The 20,674-nt window shown below is 44.0% G+C and overlaps 1 protein-coding gene across 1 annotated transcript; it reads left to right on the forward strand.

Annotated features, from left to right (window-relative positions):
- The first annotated feature begins 4,286 nt into the window (after positions 1-4,286).
- On the forward strand, positions 4,287-13,177 carry CRHBP (corticotropin releasing hormone binding protein). Its single transcript, XM_054652433.2, has 7 exons — positions 4,287-4,459; positions 4,897-4,990; positions 5,616-5,773; positions 7,634-7,844; positions 9,479-9,627; positions 10,953-11,070; positions 12,447-13,177. Exons 1-7 carry the CDS (start codon positions 4,379-4,381, stop codon positions 12,602-12,604), a joined length of 969 nt encoding a protein of 322 aa, XP_054508408.2. The 5' UTR covers positions 4,287-4,378; the 3' UTR covers positions 12,605-13,177.
- The last annotated feature ends 7,497 nt before the right edge of the window (positions 13,178-20,674 follow it).

Raw genomic sequence — 20,674 nt, forward strand, 5'->3', positions numbered from 1 at the left:
AATGGCTTTCAGGACTGTGAACAGTCTTCCCCTTGCTTTATTTTCTGGGGTGTTATTTCAAAGCAGTGATTAACTGGGATTTAGCAAAAATGGGACAAAAAATTTAGCCTTCACTGTAGCAGTTGTGACACTATAGAGACACTAGATTTCTTTCTCATTTTAATCTGGGCTAACTGATCTGGTTGTACAGAAACAATATACTGAAGGATTCACAAACAGTTTAACATGTGTAATAAACTAGAAGTGATGTGTAGCAATCTCCTGGTCTTCAAAGACACTGATATTGGTACAAGACCTGCAGCCACATGATAACAAGACAGGAATGACTAGTACTACATCTCACAGACACCACGAGGGAAATGAAAAGCTAACCCCTGAATGAATTCTCAATTAGAGTGGGAAAAAGCATAAGGGAAATAAGTGTAGCTCAGCACAAGGTTTAGCAGCTGACAGACACGATTTGAAGTTTAAAGCCCAGTCAGATGTCTCACACTGTGCATGACCCCACATGGCATCTCTTCAGCCAGCACTGAGCAGTAGTGAGAAATCAGCATGAACAGCTGAGGACAGAGTGCCTGAGGCAGGACTGCTCCTCTTCCCTGGAGCAGTTGTACTGCAGTCTCACTGCTGCTCCTCTCAGTTCAAGGAACCACCAGTCACAGACAAGCAGAGGGGCCCCCACGGGACATGCAGCAGCCAGGCTGCTCCCTGTGGGGTGAAGCTTGCTTGGAACTGTGTCTATTCAGAAAATATTGACTCATGTTTAAGACCCTGATGCTAGTGAGGGGTTTGGTCTGCTCAAGCTGCTTGTGCATGAAGCCAGGTTGCAGCTGAGGTGTAAGAAGAGATGGGCACCCACGGGACCCTTTTTGAGAGCCCAAAAGGGTTCACAACACCTGGCCCCTCTTTGCTACAGGGAGGGATCCCTAAGGATTGTCTGTAGCTCAAGCACTTCTCACTAAGAAATCTCACTACTGAGCTCTTCAAGTGTATTCTTCCTGTTACTTTTTATGAGAAGAAGCTGCATTTACCATCTATATTGTAGGACAAAGCATGATTTGATCACTATGGGAGAGGGTAAATGGAGTTTGTTTCACTATCATCTTTATTCAGCTTTATTTTCTCCACTTCTTACTACAGCTGGGATTTCTTCTTTTCTATAATAGCTGACAAGACATCTACAAGCTTTGAGCACGAGTGGGGAAGGCAGGTCCTCCAAAGCACATTCCTGAAAAGACCACCCATGACCACCCCCTGCTTTAACAGCCCAAGGCTCTGCAAAGGCTGGGGTGCCTAAACAATACCTTCTTGAGCTGCAGCAGAGCAGAGTGAGTGATGCCCTGCACTCAGCCCAGGCTCTAACCAGCATCGTGGCTTTCCGTCATTTCTGCCAGGGAAAGGGGCTGCTCCCAGGGTAACCCACAGTTGTTAGCAGACCAAGGTGCCAATCAACTGCATTGTTTAGCCTGTAACAGGGTGTCACTGGGAAGGCATTTTACTGCGCTAAACAATTTGATATTAACAAAAAAAATTGTCCTTCAGAGTGTTATCATGACTCAACTCCGTGAAAGAAAAATGACACTCTCCTCATTCACCAAGGGTTTGTATCACATTGAAGGTGCTTTTCCCTTCTGAAATGCTGCAGGGGTGTTTTGAACCCAATTCAAAGAGATTTTTCTTTGCTTTGTTAGTCACATTCTCATCCCCTGAAAATCTCAGCTTCTGCAAGTGACTTTTAACAAAAGCAGTGCTGCGGGAGACAAAGGGAGGGTAGAGGGGAAGGGGACTTGTGATACACTGAGGAGGCAGCAGAGTTGAGTGAGAAGATGGCCTCACATCCTCTCTCACCCTCTGGCAGCTGGGATACAGGGCTAGGAGATGAACCCCCTCTTTTCCCTTTGAGTGGTCCCTTTTGGGGATCTGTTTGAGCTCCACCTGAGGCAGCAGAGCCCCAGGCAGCAGCAGCAGCTGCATCTCTTTGAGTGTGGTTCCCTACTCCATCCCGAACTCTTGTCTTCCCCAAGCATTAGATCTGCACAAAAGAAGGCATATGAGACTGGGGGCTGAGGACAGCCCTGTCTTTGAAGACACAGAGAGTTACTCCAGGCACTGGGGGGCTTTGTGATGCTGGTCAGGATGTCATTGTGCTTTATCAGCTCCTGCTGAGCCCGGAGCTGAAAAGTGGGGGGGGAAAAAAAATCTTAGCACTTTTGTTAAAATTAAGTTCCACATCAACAGCAAAGAATACCTGAGTTCAGCTTTTGCACAGAATATCTGTATATTCATAACAAGCTCCAACGTGTTGCATAGGAATTTCAAAGTCACCTTAGGCCCTGTGTGAGCAATAAATTATAGCAGATATGGAGATGTCACCTATTGTCTCTCCCACCGCCTTGTTTATTGGAGAAGGACAGTACCCTCACTTCATCTGCCAGGGTGTCCTCCAGACTGTGGAGCTTCCTGCTTTTCTTCCACCGGTGAATGTTGTGCTAAGCCCACATTTTAGCTGTTCATAGGCAAGAATTTAAACTATGGTGACATCGTTGCTGTATGTTTCATTCTGAGCAGATTACCTCATATCTGGTTTAACAGAGTCATAATATTTTAGCTGCAGTACCATGTGTCCTTCACTAATTTTTGGAGTTGAATTCTGAAATCTGAAATCTTCAGTAACAAATTGACACACAATCAAACACGCTGTCCTTCACTGACGATCTTCAAGGACTCACAGCAAGATAATGTCCCAGTCTGACCATTCAGGAGGCATTCAGGCAGTCACACCCACCATGAGAGCCTTTAACTGCTGGGATCCAAACTCCTTCATAGCAGGCAGCTCCAGTGAGCTGATGGGTCCCCACTCAAATCCCTACACATCCCACATGCAGGCAGGCTATCTTTCCTCACCAGTTCAAACCCAGGTTTTCCACAGCAGACTCTCAGACCTCTGTCTCTTTTAGGTAATTTTATAATGGTGCAGCAGCAGAATAGAAACCTTGAGCTGGTGCATCCAGAGAGGGACCCTGAACAAAGGAATGCCTGGGCTTTTGCACCCTCACAGTCTATGGATGTGAAGCTCTGTGGTCTTCCAGCTGAGTCTGCGACTCTTGCTGTAATGTCTGGTCACCTGGCTGGCACTACAGGTCCCTTCTGGAATTCAAGAGGCTGGCAGTTCACAGCCTCTTACTTTGGGCTCAGACTCCTGGCCCCCACTCCTCCATCTGCAGCTCTCACTGCAGCTGCACACCCACCTCCCTGCACTGAATATTCCTCAACACTCAGTGTCTGAGGTATAGGTTGGGGACTGGCAGGGCAAACTGGGACACTGCAGCCCGATTTTGGGATTGGAGGGGTCAAGCTATAATTTTAACCTTATCAATCTCTTTAGAGAGTGAGCAAAAAAAAAAGAAAGTAAGGCTGGGCTCCTCTGCAGCCCCTTCTGGTCCTCATGGTCTCCAAGGCACCTCTCACCTTCCTGATTAATGTTCCAGCCATCCTCTAATGCAGACTGGGACTAAACCCTTCATTTTTCCAACAAAACTTGTAATTCCCAAGGAACTTCAATGGATTTCAGATATATACCCTACGTCTAATACCTCTGCTGAGTTCCAGATTTTTTTTAACTCTGCAGAACTCTCACAGGCTCAACTTTTAAAAGTCTTCTCAGGTTTCACTTGGGGATCAAGGCTGAAGTGGTATCAGGGGTTTTGTAATGAATATGCCCTTGGGAAGCCCAAGTTTTCATAATTTCTGTATGAAAGCTGTTTTCAGTGGGAAGAGCTGTCTGGTTTTGCCCGTGTGCTTGCTGCAGAGCCCTGGAGGGATGCACAGGCTGCAAACCTGCCTGGGACACAGGGGTGCCCACCCAGGCCTGGCCAGAAGGAAGCGCCTGGCACAGGCACTGCAGAGAGCTGCATGTCACAGAGCAGCACAAGGTAGGCAGAAAGCCCTGCAGTCTGAAATACCCCAGACTGCCCCGGGAGGAGGGAGGGTTGCTCCTCATTGCTTGCTTTGGAATAACTGGAAATAAACACAGTGTATGAGTGCCCCGTATATATGCACAGGGATGGGCTCTCTCCCCCACAGGTTTTCAGCTATTCCACCAGACAGATTAGGAGGAAAGACATCTGCCAGAGAGGGGAATTCAACCGTCTTGAAAATTTGTGGCTGTAATTTGGACCCTTGTCATGCCCACGTACTGTGTCACTGTGAGAGGAATTCAGTTACCATGGGTTACCCTATCAGTACGGGGACCAAGTGCCTCCCCTCCCAACAGCTCTATAAAAAGAGTCGCTCCAAGACACCCCAGCGGCTTCTGCATACCGGCACAGACCCGGAGAAACTTGGTCACAGGGGGACAGCTGCCAGAGGAGGTGTCAGCATGCCGTCTGCTTTCCAGTTTCAATGCCACCTCGTTCTCATCTTCCTGGCAGCTTCCAAAGGAGAAACCAGATACCTGGAGGTGAGCAATAGGGCTAGAGATTAAACATCTCACTGTGCTTTTAGCTGCTGTCTTCTAACTTGTGCTCTCATCTTTCAAGCGTTGTGCTTTATTCTCTCTCCCTTTCCTATTCCCACTTCTCCTGCATTAAACTTATGCCTGGGTAACATTAATGCAACAGTCCCATGTATTCTGTACTACCTCTCTATTAATTTATGCTCAGCAATTTTGCTGAGGATTTAAGAAACTCTCAGTGCACTCAGCTGCTGGGCTCACCTCTTAGATCCCAAGTTTATTTTCCCTCTACTGCAGGTTGGCAGCTTTCAGCCTGAGCTCTTCCAGAGCTGCACTGTTTCTGGACGGGGGACATAATATGCTGTGCCTGTTCTTGAGAGGTGCAGGGAGAGAGCTGCATTTCACTTTGCCCCAGACTCTTTTTGCCCTCCATCTTCAACCAGGTGAGGGATGCTGGTGAAGATGACCCCTTCCTACTACTCAGTGAGGATCTGAAGCGAGAGCTGTCTGCAGGACAGATCTACCGGCGGTCGCTCCGTGAGTTTCTTTGGTGCTCTGGTAGGGACTACTGACAGGTAGAGAATCCTGGGTGTACCTCAGGGAAGGAAAAGGGCTAATTGGGAGTAACAGAGCTGCAGGAGCTTTTTGCAAGACTAGGGAGAAGAAGGACAAAGCATTAAACCTGCAGAAACCTGTGGTTTAAGGCAGAGGGTTGGGGTTCATAGTTAATGGTCCCAAATAACTGGAGTCAGATGGGGATTTCCTACCCATGTCGCTAGGCAGGGTCACATTGCCAAGGGGTGGGGCAGGTGTAGCAGCTGTGACTGGAGAGAAATCTGAAAGAATAGAGTGCTTGTGCACTTGTGCACGTGTACACACAGAGTTTTCTGCTCAGAGATGCAGACACACTGACTGACACACCGTCCCCCCTCGTTCCCCCCGTCACACGTTTGTGCTCACACCTGCCAGTTACTATTCATCCTCTGATGCTCAGCAGGCTCCTAATTGCTTCAGCTGGCTCTCCCTGTCCTCAGTGCCAGCCGGATCCCAGTGCGGGGGGGTGGTCTCTCCTATCCCCCTCCTTCCCTGCACAGTGGGAGCTGGCACGGAGTCTTCCTCCAGAGCAGGCAGCAGCAGCAGCCCTTTGTCCCTGCTTCTCCAGGGTGCATTGACATGCTGAGTATAGAGGGGCAGTTCACCTTCACCGCAGACCAACCACAGCTGCACTGCGCAACCTTCTTCATCGGGGAGCCCGAGGAGCTCATCACGATTCACTACGACTTTGTAAACATCGACTGCCAAGGGGGGGACTTCCTGAAGGTAAGAAGCTGCTTTTGAGGTGTTTACTGTGTGTGCAAGGGGCAGGCGAACACACGTGCACATCTGTGTCTTGTGTGTGTTTGTGTGTAAAAAGCAGGCAAGGCAACCTCCCCTGGGATGGCTCTTTCCCCTCCCTGAGGCACTCTGTGTCCCCCCCATCACCACTCCTCTAAAGCAAAGCCAGATGTGGGATGAGGATCCCTCTCCAGCCTACAGTACCTCTCCTGAACTTTTCCAGAAGTGCCTCTGTGGAGTGTCCATACCCAGGTGAACAGCTGAAAATTTGGGCAGTAGGATTTACTCATTGCGCTGTGAATCAGATGAGCCAGCAGATAATGATACAGATCTCTGGATCGTTGTTACTGCTCTGGGACCTCTGCTCTCAGGTCACTTACCATCAGATTAATAGTGAGTGGATCATTGCAGGTTTTCTTTAAAAATTCCCTGCTAGAACTTTTCAGGATATTGGCTCTGAACAGAAAGAGGCTCATGACTCAGAACCATTTATATTCCAGTGTTGAAAAACTTTACCAGCACATTTCTCTGGCAGGCAGGAGCATTCACCAAGATCTGAACTCAGTCAAGGACAGAAGGGGAGGTTCAATGGTCCCTGGCTCCCTTCGCCTTGCACTTTTCCCTTTTTGCTGAACTGGCAAGGCACAGAAGAGACCACAACCCATCTAGTGGCAAGCTGAGGTCTGGGAACAGGGTGAAGGAGGAAAGCTGCCCTTCAGCCCTTTCCTTGTCTCCTGCTCAGAATTCTGTCCTTCCATTCCATATCTTGGCTGAGATGTCTCCCCACGTGGCTGCAGGGAGGCTGATTTCAGTCTCTTGTGGGGCTAAGGCTTTTGTACCTGCACTTATGGTCGCTCATGGAGGCTAGAAAAATGCCAAGATATCTTTTATGTTTTATTGGGCTTTCCTTTCTTTGGTAATGGTGTCCCAAACTTCTCTATTATATTGCTCTCTCTGTATATATATATATGTATATATATATATATATATATATACAGCTTTTCTCTCATGTAATTTGAACACCTACATCCCATTACTTCAGAAACTTATAGTTCTGGCAAATCCAGAGACAGATCCTGATGTTTTTTTCATCAGGAAGTCTCACATCAGAATTACTGACTGAAGCGACAGCTGAACCTGATCCTTGAATTTTGGGAATATTGACTGAAGTATTCAAGGAATTGCCATGTGGGAGCAGCTAGGAGGGAATTGAAACAACAGGGCAGGCAGCTGTGTATCTATGCTAGAACTAATAGGTATTTCTGCTTCTGATCTGAAGATGGTGAGGGAAAATTGTTGCTTTTTTTAATGGAGGAAAGATTTGTAGAAGTTGATACTTAAAGTCCAGATAAATAATGCAGGATTCGTTTTGTTTTCTAGTGGTTAGGATGAGGTAAAATAGCTGACACAAGCGAGAGCAAAACCTCTGCCAATAATTCCTCCCTAAAGTTTTCTGTATTCCAATATCTCTGCATGTCCACTGGGACCATTAATGACAAGCTGTAAAGCATCTAAATCAAGCTGGTCAAAAACTCCTTATAGTAACAATGCAATTGCAAAGAAAAAAAAAAGAATGTGAAAAAAAAAGTAGGTAACAAAAGCTGTCACCTGAAGGAGATAAAAACAAAAGTTATATGCATCCCTTTCCTAAACATCCATTGAAGCATGAATAATTAGTCAAATGTTAGGAAATCAATAAATACAGTGAATTTTTGTTTTCAGTTTGTGGCTTTGAACAGGTTATTTGGTGTCAAAAGAAAAGAGTGTCTGTTATACTTCATGTTTCTGCTCTCTGCTAACAGAGTATTAAGCAAAACCTAGTTTTATATTATTGGACCTCTGTAGGTGTTTGATGGATGGATACTCAAGGGAGAGAAATTTCCCAGTTCCTTGGACCATCCTCTCACCACTTCTCAAAGATACGTAGACTTCTGTGAAAGTGGGAATATTCAGAGGACCATCAGATCATCACAGAACGTGGCAATGATCTTCTTCAGGATTCAGCTACCAGGCAATGGATTTACTGTCACAGTCAAGAAAAGCAGCAATCTCTTCCGTAAGTCTGCAATTCATTCTGCCAAAGGGGCTTGAATTTGGGGCAGGAAGCCAAGAGAATGTGTTGCTTTGCACTGAGTTTCTCACTGTGGTTGTCTGCACTGACATGGCTGCAGTGGAACCATGTGCACCTGCATGCCTGCAGGCTTGACTCAGCCTCAGTGTGTGTCCCAGGAAAACAAAGGAGCTTAAGAGGTCACACAGGCTTCAATATGCAAGACCATAAGGCTCTTTCTTTCAAATAAGATCCCTCCCAATCTAATATTGACATGTTCCAACTCATTTAGCTAGAACAAATAGTATTAATTGAGTAACTTCAATCTCAGCATTTTCTAGATCTGGGTGAACAATGAGGAAAAAATATTTGAAAAAGGTCAACAGTAAAATCAGTGTATTGAATGTTATATGGTAGTTATGAGAGATATATGATCACAGAGATCTACCCGCAAGTTCTTTGCCTAAGCCTCTGAGCCGACAAGGCACAAATTATCACAGAATCGTAGAATAGCTTGGGTTGAAAGAGTTCATAAAGATCATCTTGTTTCAACCCCCCTCACCATGGCCAGGAATGTCACATGGTAGACCAGGTTATCCAGGGCCTCATCCAACCTGGTTGTGAAATTTTCCAGCAGTGGGACACCCACAACTTGACTGGGCAACATGTTCCTCACTTGAATTATGTTTTCCAGAGAGGACAGGACATTTAACAATTATTGTTCAGGCCAGTCTGATTTATCTGCTAACTACTCAAAGTGACCAAACAAAACAAAAGCAGAACAAACAAAACAAAAACCAAAAACCAAATACCAAACAAACAAAAACCCCCACCCAAACAACAAACAAACCCCCCAAAAACAACAAAAGGGAAAAAAAAACACGAATAAAAACACCAAAAAAAAAAGGCTCCCCAAACCAAAAAGCAGTGACAGTATGTCTGCTATGTCTTTACTGCAAGTTATTCAGACTTGGGCCTGCAAGCTAGGTCCCCACTCTGGCGTGGCTTCATGCCCACAGATGTGATTATTATATTCAGCTGCTGGAGGTGGCTGGTGTCACTGTCCTGCTGAAGCAACTGCAGGACTCCAGAGCTATGCCAAGGATCCCTCGGGTTGCTCACGTAGAAGATACTCCTTTACCTGAACTCATAAGTTTGAACTTAAAGATAAAATCATGCTCCCATTTCAATGAGATATTTTGCAGTGTAAGAAACTCCAGTTCAGAGAAGCAGAATAGGATTTAGGGAATTGCTGGCAATATCAGGCAATAAGCTGTCAAAACTAAACACAATTCCTCCCTCCACCCATGTTTAGCCTCCTTCAAACTGACAAACTGTATGAGCCCTTGACAGCATGAGCCCCTGATGTACAGATTTCAGGTGTGAGCTCCTCTAATGACTGCTTCACCCTCAGGTTCTGCCAGACCTCATGCTATATAGTAAAAAAAGGGGGAGGGAATTTTTAAGGAACAAATGCTATGCAAGAACCTCAGAAAATGCCACAATTTTTTTTTCAGCCTTTGGTTGTAACTCACAGTAATTAAACTATATCTCTGCTTTTTTGCTACTGTAATGATGGAGTTTTGCTACATGCAGCGATGACTGGACAAGTAACTCTTGTACCTTTTCCCATGTCCCAGCTTGCAATGTCATCTCTCAGACCCCCTCAGGAAGGTTTACCATGGTCATTCCTCACCAGCACAGAAACTGCAGCTTCTCCATAATCTACCCAGTGGTGATAAAAATATCTGATCTTATCCTGGGACATTTAAATGGTCTCTTTTTAAAGGTGAGATCTTTGTTTCCTAAGAAAATATTAGCATGTGCAATTTTTGTGGGCACAGAAGCGGGAAGGGGTGAAGCAGGGACAGGCTGTGATGCTGGCTGCTAAGGCATGGGTGTTCTGGACCTCTTGTGTGCACGAGGAGGGCTCTGGTTTCTCCCAGAGAGGAGAGTTGGGGCTGTCTCTGTCACTATTGTCTCTGTAATGTTGCAATGGCAGCCAGATCATGCAAAGCACCATTAATGAAAGTAACTATTGCTTGCCATAGCAAAGGGTAAGGATTTCATTATAAAGAAAGGAGCCCTCTCTCCGAGAGCTGTCTGTCTGTATTTAAATTAATGAAAGCAGCAAACCCTCTGAAGAGAGAATGGAGCCACTAGATAGCAAGGTATTTTGTCACAGACAAAATACAAATGTGCTCACAGCTGATTGCCTGCTCCATATGCTCAGCATTCTCTGCTCTGTTCTGGGGTATTTGGTGTTTGATGACAAACCAACAAAAGAAGACAGGAGCTATTGGTGATACCTGTGCCTGGGTGGTGTAAGAAGGTATCAATTACAAAATATTCAGAAGAATAGAGCAAGGAATTTTTTTTTTTGTCCTGGCAGTGAGTCTGACAGCCTGAGCTCTTCAAGGAGATTGCCAGTGTCTGAACAAACTAGATTTTGAGAGATGGGCAAGTGAATTAGTTGACTTTTTCAGTGGTGAGCAGAAAAGGACAACAGCAAAGGAAGGTAAAGAAAGCAGGCACTTAAATAGCAGCATAGGGGTGACAGCCCAAAGGTGCTCAAGGTGTCTATACAAGAGATTTTTGGCAAACAGCATTAATTTCAGGAAAATTGTGGGTTTAATATACAGTAAGCCATTGCTTTAAAAGAAAATACTCTTTTTGTTAATTTCTACCTTAACTGAACTTTGCCACAATGGTGCACTTTAGCATTTTTTTAGGAATGAGTATGGTATAGTGAAACTGAAGTTCCTGCCTGCCAGCTGAATATAGGCATACACACAGCCCATGCCTGCATTAATTTGATTACGTGTTTAAGCACCCAGAACCAGATTGCCTATCTGCATTAAAAGCAGTTGAATCAACACCTTTTCTACTTGTTAGTAATTTTCAGAGTCTACTTAGGTCTTTCTTTGGAATGCCTGAAGAAAATTAACTTACTAATATAAAATCAAGGTAGTACTGCTCAGGATGAGAAACTGATTTCACACAGCTTTAAGCACTGGGGATTTCTAAAACCTATTGTTAGTTCCAATAATGTCTGCAGAACTGCTACATTTTGAAGATGAATGGTAAATAACTTTTGGCCTCTGCCTTTTTAAGAAACCATCTGCAAGCTGTGCAGGAGTGGGAGATTTTGTAGAGCTTCTTGGAGGAGCTGGCTTAGACCCATCCAAGATGTTTCCACTAGCTGACCTCTGCCATTCCTTTCATGGGTCTGGTAAGAACTTCTTCCAATTACCTCCACATAATAAAATAATTAACCATAATAAGACATGCAGGGATCCCCCCACACACCTGGACTTCCTGCTAGAGGGTGAATTTCACATTTAGCAGAACATGAGAGCTGAAGCCTGTGGTTTGGCTATGTGTTACAGCACACCCATGACCACCTTCATTTGCCCCTTTAGTAATCATTATGACAAGGCTGAATCAGACATATTTTAAAAATTCTTGTCCTATGACAAAAACAAATATTAAAATGTCAGCACATAAAAAGGTCTGGAAATTCACTACAAATGAAGACAGATTCAGTTAAAGAGCTTTTCTCTCATTTACTTAGTGTTCCCAAGACCTTTTCTGCTGGTGGTGTAACACATATCCCAAAAGCCCATTCTATACTTTGAACTTGCTGGGGTTCTGAACCTCTTTCATTATCATGCTAGTCCAGTGCCTTCTTTCTCCCCATAAAAATAAGAACTTCCAGTTTCCCTAATATTCAATAGCAGACTGTAAAGTGTGGCAGTGATATGACAGACTAACCCCTGTGGCACATCTGCCATTTCTCAGGAGTACCAACAGGGCACTGGAGAAGCAGCATTTCCAAAGACTTGCAGGGCAGGAATGTGCCTGGTCCTTGTGGTCTCCCTTGCCTTTCATCACACTACAACTTAACAGTCCAGGCACTTTTCAAAGATTTAACTGGTAAGCGCTGCTGTTAAATGATAATCCTGAGCACTGGAACGAGATTAAAATGTGTTTTCCTGGTGGTGTGAAGGAAGTGGAAATCCATCTCAGCAGCTCCTGATCTCAAGTGAGGAAGTTCCCCCAAGCTCCCCAAACAAAAAGGCTTTGCCAAGCCTCCACTCAAATGGCATGCCTAAAGCAGCAGTTAGTGACACTCAATTTCCCTCAGAGTGGAAGGACCACGTGCTGGGCACTACCATTTGAGTTTGTCTTGATGGGACTCTCAAATGCCTTTTTTCCTGTGAAGAACGTCCTTACACACAAATCCACTCATCCTTCTAATGGGAAATATTTTGATGTTGCTAATTTTGGCTAACTCCAGGATAGAGTGCCATTACCCTTACCCATCACTCATGGTATCTAACAGTAGCACATAGATATGGAGTAGCCTTTGGAGGAGGGAAGGATACTTGATTAAATACCCAAGCATGGTAAAGCAAAACTCACAAACACAAACGTTAATCAGCAATATCACCACCAGCAGGTCATCACGACACACAAATTTTCTTTATTTCCAAAACTGCATGTATTGGTGCTTCATAATTCCCATCATTACATATCTCTTTTCCCTCACTTTCTGTCATATAAATGTGTCTTTATAGCCCCTTTATATCTCTTTTCCCTAAACAGCCCAAATGAAGATTGGCTGTGACAACACTGTGCTGCGGATGGTCTCCAGTGGCAAACACATCAACCGCGTGACATTTGAGTATCATCAGCTGGATCTGCAGGAAACAGAAACAAGAAAGGAGAACAGCATTGAGGAATTCTGCTTTCCTAGTATCTGAGAAACCAGGACATGCATCTTCACATAGCTAATGAAAATAAAGTTCTATAATAATGTACTTTTTCCTTTAAGTAGCTGGTGGTGTCAAGCCTTTCTATAAACATAATTCTTTTCTCATACAAATCAGTCATTCCCATCAGCAAGCAGAAGAAAGCAAAAAATGTATTAATCTTTGTTATTATCATTATATTCTTTCTGTGATGTTTAAGCTCATTTACCATATCGAAAATCAATAACAAGAATAGAGGGGTACTTTTCCTGTATCAATATTATTAGGAAAATAGACAAAAAACTAGTCTGGGGATATATTAAATCCACAATAAATATAAACTTCATGCAGCAGCTTTATCCTTTTATATCAAGTATAAACAAATAAACAAAAAAAGGTGGTGAAATACAATTCCTGTTTTGTAAGAGGAAGCCAAACATTCGTGTGCGTAAAAACTACTGTTTTACTTATGACTATAAATGTACTATTTATTTCTAATGACATGTTTTTAATGAAAATTTATAGCATGAGTCTTCCTTACACAAATCCAAACATAAATAAATATATTCAAAGAGTTGGCAAAGATTTCTTATATTGTATTTTTTATGAAGAGGTCTTTTAACACACTGATTAAACTTCCTAAGTCTTGTGCAGTTTTCTGGAAATGAAAATTTTGAATACATGTTGCTGAAAAACCATGAACTATTATGAGCAAAAATTTGGTTTCTCTAGGTTGGTTTTCCCTCCACACAGAATGTTTCAGAAGTACACTTACTGGTACCTTCCCTCTTTCAGATTTTTGGTCAGGTGTCCTGCTGACCCGTGAAGGCAAGGATACAAAAATATAGATTTATTTTTTCCAGGCCTTTCTAGGAAAGGACTGTCAGCCTTGAAGAACTCTGGGAAGCACAAGTACAGTAGAGGACCAGAGCTGTGTCCTAGCTTTGAGAGCAAGGTCTGATTGGTATGTTTTCTGGGAGTGGCACCTGCCAGTAACAAGAGTACACTGTTCCTCCTCCAGGGCTCAATTAACGATGAAGCCTAATTGACCCAGCTGCATTCCTGAAATCTTGCACTCTAAATTATGGCTCTTAATCTCACAGTCATGCATCCAAAATCAAGTGTCTTGATTATTCAGCAGCTCTGCAGTTAATCTCTGTGACTGAAGAGGGTGAATACCACAGGATGCCTCAGAATCTCCCTCTTTTGGTTTTGGAAGCCCTGTTTTTGTGACTGACTCATAAACAGATGGATGTCTTTGGCAGACTGGTCAGACTTGGTGAGCGTATCCACCCCTGCAGGGCTGTGTTTATGGAAAAGTGGGGACTGTGGGAATGCTTCACTTCATTCCAAGGAAAACAGACAGAAATACTGATGGCTGTTCCACGACATGAAGCAACCCTGACTCGGGTCTCTGACTGGGGGGTTCTTGGCCACTACATCCCTGCTCCAGCCTCATGCAAACCACTGTGGGCTTTCCAAGCTGTGCTGAAGTGCTAGCAGTGTTGGTATCACCACCCAATGTCAGAAACATCACATCCTATAATCCTAAAATCATAGAATGGCCTGAGTTTGAAAGGACCTTAAATGTCATGTAGTTCCATCCCTCCTGCTGTGGGCAGGAACACCTTTCACTAGACCAGGTTGCCCAGAGCTCCATCCAGCCTGGCCTTGAACACGTCTGGGGATGGGGCATCCACGACTTTCTTGGGCAGCCTGTTCCAGTGTCTCACCACCCTCACAGTAAAGAATTCCTTCCTAATACCTAACCTAACCAGTTTGAATCCATGTCCCTTATCCTGCCATTGCATGCTCCTGTAAAAAACCTCTCTCCATCTTTCTTGTAGGATCCCTTCAGGTACTGGAAGGCCAAAATTAGATCACCCCTAGCACTTCTCCTTTCCAGGTTGAAAAAGTCCAGTTGTCTCTGCCTTTCCTGAGAGGAGAGGTGTTCTTAGGTGTTCTCTAAGCATCTCTGTGGCCTCCTCTGGACTCCCTCCAGCAGGTCCCTGTCCTTCCTGTGCTGGGAGCCCAGAGCTGATGCAGCCCTGCAGGTGGGGTCTCAGCAGGGCAGGGCAGAGGGGCAGAATCCCCTCCCTGGCCCTGCTGCCCACCCTGCTCTGGATGCAGCCCAGGACACGTGTGGCTCTCTGGGCTGGGAGTGCCCATGGCTGGGTCATGTCCAGCCTCAGCCACCAGCACCCCCAATTCCTTCTGGGCAGGGCTGCTGGGATCTGTTCATCCCCAGCCTGTGCTGGTACCAGGGCTGCTCTGACCCACAGGCAGCACCTTGCACAATGTTGTTAAACCTCATGAGATTCCCATGGCCCTCTCAAGAGTTTGTCCAGGTCCCTCTGGATGGCATCAGGTGCATTCAGCTTGGTGTCATCTGCAAATTTGCTGAGAGTGCACTTGGTCCCCTCATCTGTGACAATAGTGAAGATATTAAATCACACTGGTCCCAGTACAGGCCCCTGAGGGACACCACCTGTCACTGATGTACACTGGGACTCTGAGCCATTGACTCTACACTCTGGATGCAGCTATCAAGCCAATCCTCATCCACCTAACAATCCACCCATAAAATCCTTCTCTCCAATTTAGAGAGAAGGATATTGTGAGGGACTGTGTCAAAGGCTTTATAGAAGACCAGATAAATAACATCTGTAACCCTTCCCTTGTCCACTGATTTAGTCACTCCATTATAGAAGGCCACTGATTTGGTCAGTCAGGGAGAGAAAAACAGGGGTTTTTCAATGAAAAAGCTTTTTTTCTGAGAAAGCTTGAAGTGACAGAGCATGTCTGTCCCCTAACATCTTGCTCAGTTCATTCTTTCTGGGTGCCTGTACCTGTCAGGGTGACCCTAGCTGTGTGTAGTCCCACCAGCATTTTCTGAGCACCCTTCAGTGAACCAGAGCAGTTTCTGCACTGCGCCATTTGGGAATAGCTCTTATGTCAAACTGTTCCCATTCATATGCCTCCCTTCAAAGTGGGGAGAGGTAGAGGTCTTTAAAACACTACACCTTGGTCACTAGGAAACAGAGGAGTTGAAACTTCAACAACTTTCAGATCCAATAGCTGAGGACTAAGTCACCAGTGAAGGTAAACTCAGAGTCTTTTACTTCATGCAGTTTCATAGTGGGATTTTCCACCTTTCAGCTTCTTGTTGTACCTTTTTTTCAATGCTAACATTGCTTAAATACCTCCAAAACACCAAGGCCTTGTAGAAAAGAATCTTAATGCTAAGATATTTGAGATTTTACCTTCCATGTTGAACAGAAGTCGACTTTATTAGTAAGAAAACTTATTGTTATGGATAAAGGAAAATGAAGAAGACAGGATATGATGGGCAGCACCTCCTGTTGATCCTGTTTCATGTGAAGTACTCCAGTACATATTGGTTTTCTTAGAACTGGCTGTCTTCCAATCAACATAAATTTAGGCATCACCATCAATGGTATCACTCCTCCCTGATGGCTGTCTTAGACAAACCTGGATCCCAAACAACGAGGCATTCTCTGGTCTGTGCTGTAACACCTACCTCATGAAGAAAATCAAGTCACTTCAATCCGTGTATGTGTATCTATGGAGGCCCTCATCATTTCAGGAGTTGCAGAACTTCAGTCACAAGAACTCAGCTCTCAGATGTCAAATGGCATGAATCCTCAAGGGTTTAGTACTGGAGAAGTAAGGAAATAAGTATCTTCATAAGTGAAAAAGTTTTTAAAAAGACAATAAAAGCACTGCAAGAAGAAAAATAAAAAATAAGGCAACTGGAAATTTTGCAAATGAGTAAAAAGAAAAAGATTAGATATAGGTGAATAACTTGAACATCTATTGAAAGAAGCAAGGAAAGCACTTATCAATTAACAAGGTTGTAACCTGGAGGATGACAAGAAATGGAAAGCCTCCTAAGAATAAAGAAAGAAATCAAGACCCTAACAATAAAAATGTAATGAAAGTCTTTGAAGAGGAAGTGTTTTGAAATGTTGGCTTTGATAAGAAGCTGTATGTCCACTATTTAGACACCCTGTCATCCATAACTGCAGGCAAAATCATCAAATCTCACAATTAATGCTAAAACCAAAAAAATCCTGGGGGAAAAGTGTGAGTGACAGTGTTAGTGCAGACTCTGATGTCTGAGAATTGACCAGTTTTCTTCATCTTTTTTTACTTGGCGTCACCACTGAAATTTTTTAGGGAAGTGATATAAAAGGGGTCATGATACCACAGCAGCACATGGCACAAGAGCACTGTGCTAGGCTTGGAAAGAAAACAACAAGCCTTGAACTCATAGGTGAGCCAACACTTAAGCAGTGACTGAAAAACTCTGCAGCACCACAAAAACTACTAAAGAGCCTACTGTCAAGAGTTGTTGAAGGCAGGGAAAAGAAATAATCAACAATTCTAACTGCAAAAAAAAACCTCTTCAAAGACAGAGGGATATTGGACAGGAAACAATATTAAATCCAGGGTGGCTGTTCAGAAAAAATAATGTAACGCCCAGGGGGAAGTTGAATTTCCCACCTTAAAGATCTCAAATCCACCGAGGTTTGACAATGAAAACTCTTTTACTTAAAACCATGCATTAATTCTTCGGCTGAATTGTTCGGGTTTTTCTTTCCATCTATACCAGGTATAAATGAAATATGTGAATTATAATGCAGAGATTTAATAGAGAGTGCAGAGTCTTTGTTGTCAAAATTATTCAGAAGAGAAGATGGAAATATTCTGGAGGTGCTGGGAAAAAAATCTGTTCCTAGAGAAGTGACTCTAGGCATTTGAAAGAATCAGTCAGCTGAAAAAAGTTGTCTGATTTGTCACAAGTTTTTTGGCAATGGAAAGGGGAACATTGTTACCAGACCCACCAGCACGGAGCAATCACAGATCACAGAATATTCTGAGGTGAAAGGGACTCACAAGGATCATGAAGTCCAACTCTTTACTGAATGGTCTCCATACTGGGATCAAACCCACAATCCTGGTGTTATTTGCACTGTGCTCTAACAAACTGAGAGAATCACAGCCAAGAGCCTTATAATATAGGACTTGATACAGGAACAGATAGAGATTTGTTCAAGCTGTTTGGGATTCTTAGGGGAAAAAAAAAAACACTTAGAAATTAAGGGTTATTTTCAATAAGTAAGGTGGATTAGAAATCTTTTATCAAAGTTGTCCTGATCACACTTAATTGGGATGAGCTGTTGACTCCCTTGAAGGCAGAGAGGTCCCACAGAGAGACCTCAACAAATTAGGGAGATGGACAATCACCAATCATGCGAAGTTCAACAATGGCAAGTAACAGATTCTGCCCTGGGATGGGGCAATCCTGGATGTATGGACAGAATGGGAAATTAGATGCTGGGAAGCAGCAACATGAAAAGGAACCTGGGGGTCCTGGTTGATGGCAAGTTGAACATGGGCAGCAGTGCCCTGGCAGCCAGGAGGGCCACCCGTGTCCTGGGGGCATCAGCCAGGCAAGGGAGGGGATTGTCCTGCTCTGCTCTGCACTGGGGCAGCCTCACCTCCAGTGCTGGGGCAGCTCTGGGTGCCACAATAGCCTCATGCAAGGCCAGAGAGTGTCCAAAGGAGCACCACGAGGATGCTGAAGAGCCTTGAGGGGAAGCCCTATGAGGAGCAGCTGAGGTCACCTGGTCTGTTCAGCCTGGAGGACACTGAGGGGAGACCTCATTGCAGCCTACATCTTGTTCTGGTGAGGGGAAGAGGATGGACAGGCACTCATCTCTTCTCTGTGGTGACCAGTGACAGGACCCACAGGAATGGCCTGAATTTGTAACAGGATTGGATGTCAGAAAAAGGATCTTTACCCAGAGGATGGTTGGGCACTGGAACAGGCTCTCCAGCACCAAGCCAAACAGAGCTCAAGAATTATTTGGACGATGATCTCAGGCACGTGGTGGGATTCACAGTGATGTCCTGTACAGGGCTAGGACATGCACCTTGATTCTTGTGCCTTCCTTCCAACTCAGGATATTTAATGATTCTTCAATTCCATTGATTTCTGTCTTCAGAGGTAAAAATTCAGAAGAACAATTGTAACTTCGAATGACCAGCAATAGTGAGAAATTACAACGATTTTTTTTTGTGAAGTGACTGAATGTTCTCAGAATTAGAGTCTTTCTTCATAAGGCAGCAACAAAAAAAATCATAGGTTTATTAGCAGTACTGTGCTACTCCCTGTAACAATGTACAATATCTTTTTAAAGTTGAAGTTTTGCTGCTAAAATTATGTTGATTTTTATCTTTCACAACTGACAATGAAAATAAGCACTCAGAGCGAGACGTGTCTGGTCCTTCTGAACAGCAGTCTGAGCAACTTTAAAACATCTCCTAAATATCTGCTCTGACATTGAGTCTGTGAAATCATGCCCTGCTTTCTCTGTGGTGAAGTTTCAATCAACAGTCAGGGAGGAGTTTCACGAAAGCGGAAAAGTAAGGAAAGTAGATTTGCAGAACATAATAACTGCTTGACTGTATAACCTCCTTCCCACCCAAAGTCTGCTCCTGCAAATTTAAAATACATTTCGTGTGCCATCACACTACACGGGCCTCACATGCCAATTAGATTTTATGTATCTGCAGGGACTACATTATTTCTTTCACATAGGGTTCAAAAAGCTCTAGATTCCATTATCCTTCACTGGAGTATTTGTATTACCAATTACATTACAGAGATTAAGCTAATTTTTAATGGGTCTAAGAAATTTCACTTGCCTTCATGAAATGCACACTCCTTAGGACCTCAAAGCTGTACTTACTCAGTTCTAAACACAGCTAAATTATACTTCAAGGAAGTGATTCATTATAGTCATTTTTATTCAGAGACTCATTACTTACAGTATCTGAGTAACTTTCTTGTAGATAAATTGACACAGTTTTCAATTTTTTCCCCCCACTTTGCTTCTTATCTTTAAAGATCAGCAACAACTAATCATAGCAACTATGGATTTTGTACGCACATCATTTCCTATTAAAGGAAATGCAGTGTATTACACGTGAGTCACTACAAAATGAAAAGTTTTCATTATCTGTTCTTTTGAATAAAATTGATACTCATGGTACCATGCTGCTGCAAATTACCATCAAACCATCAATTACAGTGTTGACTAATAGTTTTTTTTATAACTTTGCCCCTCAACAGGAAAGCAAGCAGATTTATTACCAAAATTTGCCTTCCATCTATATACTGGTGCTCAGTATCCCTCATCAGGACTCACACAGCATTTTGAAGAGCCCCTAGCCTGTCCTTCAAGCCAAGCACATGATGCTTGTTTCACAAAGGGCACATTTCTCATGGGTGTCCCACCACTTGGCATCCACTGTGCCCTGGCAGCCAGGAGGGCCACCCGTGTCCTGGGTGCATCAGGGACAGCATGGCCAGCCGGGCAAGGGAGGGTATTGTCCTGCTGTGCTCTGCACTGGGGCAGCCTCAACTCCAGTGCTGGGGCAGCTCTGGGTGCCACAGTGTAAGAAAAATATAAAGCTATTAGAGATCATCCAGAAGAGGGCTATGAAGAAGGGAAAGCACCTAGAGGAGAAGCCATATGAGGAATGCCTTATCGCTTCTGCCAGGAACTCACATGCCCCAAAGCTGGAGGAGAAACATCTTCTGAATTTTAAGGTCACAGGCACAGCACACCAGTTCTCCTCCTTTGCCCTGGTGCCATGCCTGGCTCTCTCTTGTTGATTGAGGATAATCTTGGCTCTTCTCCCACAGGATTTCTCCTGCCCTGGGATGCTTCCCAATGCTGGTGGTGAGGAGGTGCTTGGGGAAGGATCATTTTTGTGGAGGAGAGCAGAAGAAGCTACTCTATCACTCAGTCTGACCATCATCAGGGCCCACTGACCACTGCACATACCTTGGACATGTGCAGATAAAGGCAGGCACTGACATGCATTTAAATAAAACACTATATAAAGCTCAGTTATTGAAACAATAAGAGGCAATAGTAGAGGGCATGACTGAGTACTTGTCACACAACAAAATAACTACGGAATTATCATAATGGCAGATGATAAAAAATCATAATAATTTGTCTGGAGAACAATCACTGTCGTTGG

This window comes from Agelaius phoeniceus, chromosome Z (genome assembly GCF_051311805.1).
Source record: "Agelaius phoeniceus isolate bAgePho1 chromosome Z, bAgePho1.hap1, whole genome shotgun sequence".
NCBI lineage: Eukaryota > Metazoa > Chordata > Aves > Passeriformes > Icteridae > Agelaius > Agelaius phoeniceus.